We start from the raw sequence: 3,275 nt of genomic DNA on the forward strand, positions 1-3,275 counted from the left end.
TCCTCCCATGCTTTATGGGGCTGGAGGCAGCTCTGACCCCTCCCAGGGACGGAGCTGGGCAGAGGCAGCCGAGTGCTTGCAGCAGAGCCTGATCAGGGACCTGGTCCTGCCAAACCCCATCCCTCCTGCTCCAGCAGCAGGGATCTCGTCGAGTGGCTCTGCTGATCGCCCGTGGGCATTGTCCTGTCCAGCTCTCCCCACTAAAGGACAGAGATGGTGGCCACCTGCCTGCACCTGGCTGGATTTGTCTGCAGTTTTGTAGGGTGGATCGGGGTGGTTGTGGCCACGGCCACCAACGACTGGGTGGTGACATGCGGCTACACCATTACCACCTGCAGGAAAATGGATGAGCTGGGATCCAAGGGGCTGTGGGCAGACTGTGTCATGGCAACAGGTCTCTATCACTGCAAGCCCCTCGTGGACATCCTCATACTGCCAGGTACGTGTGTCCCATCCTCCCCTCCCCACCCTGAGGGCTGAAGCATTGCCCTGAGCAGCGCAGGTGCTGCTGCTGCAGGAGTTGATGGTGAAGCTCCTTCGGCTTCATCAGCACAAGAGGTGATCCATTAAATGCACTAAAGAAGGTGAATGATAGCTCTTGGTGTGATTCTCATTGATTCACACCTGGTTTTAATCGTACCCAGGTCTCGTGTTTCCTGTGGCTACTAAAATCCCATTCATGTTTAATCATTGCTCTTAGTAAAAGCTCACTGTTCCTTTCACGTCTTGGCTCTGGATTGCACTGCAAAACACACAGAGAACACTGAGGTGTAATAATAGAGCATTTCAAGGGGATGGCGAGCTATTACAAATGTTAAGGTTTGATTCCTTAAAGTGATTTGGAGCATAATGAATCTTTCAGCATTTATTATTAATGCTGCTATGGCTTTTAATCTTTCAAAAGATCATCATTAGTCTTGATGGTCTTGTGCTTGCCACAGGTTCTGAGGCAAGACAGAACTTTTACACAGCAAACAGATCTTACTACATTTAGCTTGATTTTTTTTTAATGATATAGTAACTTTCATCTAGCTTACTGCAAAGCAAAAATTAAGCAAGATGTTTAATCAGCATTAACACATCTTTTGAGCTGATTAACCCTGCCAAAGTCTTGTGAGATCTGCTTCCTGTAAGTTTAGTTAGTGATCTTGCCTGTTTCAATCACTGCTCACTCTGTAGCACTTCATTCTGCTGTGTTTTAGATTGCAACTCCTCTACGATGTCAGAGGTGCCTCTCTCAAAGCTGACAGGGCAGAAATTGCCGTTCCTTGAAATTTTCTTTCATGTTTCCTTATTTATTGGTTTAAATTGTTGTGAAAATAATTTTACAAGAGGTTAAAAATATTATTCCTGAATTTCTCTCTGTTACAGAGCGTGGTCTGTGTCACACTCTGCTAAGCAATGTTGAGACTCTCATTCTCCTTTTCTCTGTGTGAGCTTAATTTTAGTAAGTTTGCCTTCCTTACTGCTACTGTGGTTAAATCTGATCCAGCAGAGAAGACAGAGGAAGGTTTTGCCCCAAAGAAACAGTAGGGAATGCAACTTAATAAATAAGTGAATGGGTCTTGCAGCAGCAAAGAGCAAAGCTTCCCTTGAGCAGAAGCAAATCACAAACCAAGATGTTTCTGCCTGTAGCCTGTTTGGTAACCACAGCTTGGTATGAGGGGGAAATTTATCCTGTTGTACCCGATAGCTGAAATACATTTAGAGCCTTTTGTTGTCTGAGTCAAGTCTTTGAAATGAATTTGTTTGTATTCTCATTTACTTGGGATTGATTGCACAGAATCCACACTGGGTACAGCCATCTCCTTTGTTTAGGGTCTTCTTTTATGCCCTGAACTCCTCAGGTAACATTGTTTTTAAGATTCCTCTTGAAAAAATCAAGGAAATATTCAGTACACACAGTGCCTGCATTTCCAGGAACAGTAAAATCCTCATTCCTGGTGTTGTACCTGTGTGTCAGTGGGATGTGCTCGAGGACCCTCTTTGCTGGTGTTGGTTGAGGCATCATGAAATGCCATGTCTGCCTCTGGCAGCTTCATTTTACTATTAAGAGGGGACAGAGAGCCAGCACTCTCTATGTGCTGAGACTGTCCTGAAAGCTGGGGGAGGTCACCAGGCACTGGGGCAAATCTGACATTTGTCCTTTTTCTTTTGCATGCAAGTAACGACCTGGTTTAATTTATTTATATGTAATTTTTGTACAGTATATATACATTGCATACAAAATATATAAAATTTAGCTATGCATAGTGTATATAAATATTTCTAAAATCATATGTTATGATACACAGACGCTCCTAGAGTGGCAGAAATGTTGTGGTCCTGCCCAGCACCCCCACATCCCCATGTCCCTGCTATTTCTTGTTGCCTTGTTCACAGGGACAGGTAGGAGAGGAAGGGGAGCTGATGAAGTGCCAGGGGATCCTGTAATGTCCTTAGGGACCCGGAGGAATAACGTGGCCCTTGGTTAGGCAGCTCAAGCAGCTCTGCAAGGTACAGTCTTCTCCCTAAGGAAGGGCTGTGCCAGCGGTCAGCTCAAACCACGGATCTCCTCTGAGACCCCACAGCCAGGCTGAGCTCCTGGGGTGCAGTGCAGGGATGGGGCTGTGGGTGAGGAGTGTCCCTCCTCCTCCTCTTCCTCTTCCTCCCAGGCCAGCGGTGCTCACTGCCTTGGGACAGCTGCTGGCAGCATCCCATGGACCTGCAGTGTGTGTAGTGGGTCATCAACTATTCAGGCCTCTGAATGATGGGAGAGTCTTTGAGCCTTCAAATCCCTGTTATTTAATCTTGAAGACTTTAAATTCTTCTTTAAATTCTTTTTAAAATTCTTTAATCAAACTTTTGTTACGAAAAGATATAGGGAAACTCCTTCCTGTCCATTTCTCCGACTTTCCCCTCCCATATTTTCCAGCTCTGTGATTTCTCAGTGTCTCTCTGGGAAGAGCTTTTGTTTTCTGGGCAGTGCTGTTTGCTTATTTGTTTGTTGGAAAACTGTGAGCCTGCACACCCCGTGTTCATGCACTCCCCACTGCACTGCAGCCTCACTGCCTTGTGCCTGGTGAAGATTCAATGCTCACACAGGGATGAACCCATTTCCCGTACTCCGTGCAAGTCTTGGGTTCTAATCCAACAGGGGCTTTTGTCTAAGATCTCCTTTTCTTGTGGCAGACAATAAACTCCTCCTCCCTTGCCTTGCCCACAGGGTATGTCCAAGCATGTCGAGCGCTGATGATCGCCGCCTCCGTCCTGGGCCTTCCTGCCATCTTCCTGCT

General features: G+C 46.4%; 1 protein-coding gene across 1 annotated transcript in view; it reads left to right on the top strand.

Annotated features, from left to right (window-relative positions):
- The window catches only part of CLDN11 (claudin 11), an 11,123-nt gene continuing 7,848 nt past the window's right edge, over nucleotides 1-3,275 (top strand). The window contains exons 1-2 of the mRNA XM_008644456.2: nucleotides 1-439; nucleotides 3,206-3,275. Coding sequence (XP_008642678.1) covers nucleotides 214-439; nucleotides 3,206-3,275 — 296 coding nt within the window. The 5' untranslated portion in view covers nucleotides 1-213. The remainder of the gene's footprint in view (nucleotides 440-3,205) is intronic.

The sequence above is a fragment of the Corvus brachyrhynchos genome, unplaced genomic scaffold, assembly GCF_000691975.1.
Source record: "Corvus brachyrhynchos isolate BGI_N302 unplaced genomic scaffold, ASM69197v1 scaffold162, whole genome shotgun sequence".
Classification (NCBI taxonomy): Eukaryota; Metazoa; Chordata; class Aves; order Passeriformes; family Corvidae; genus Corvus; species Corvus brachyrhynchos.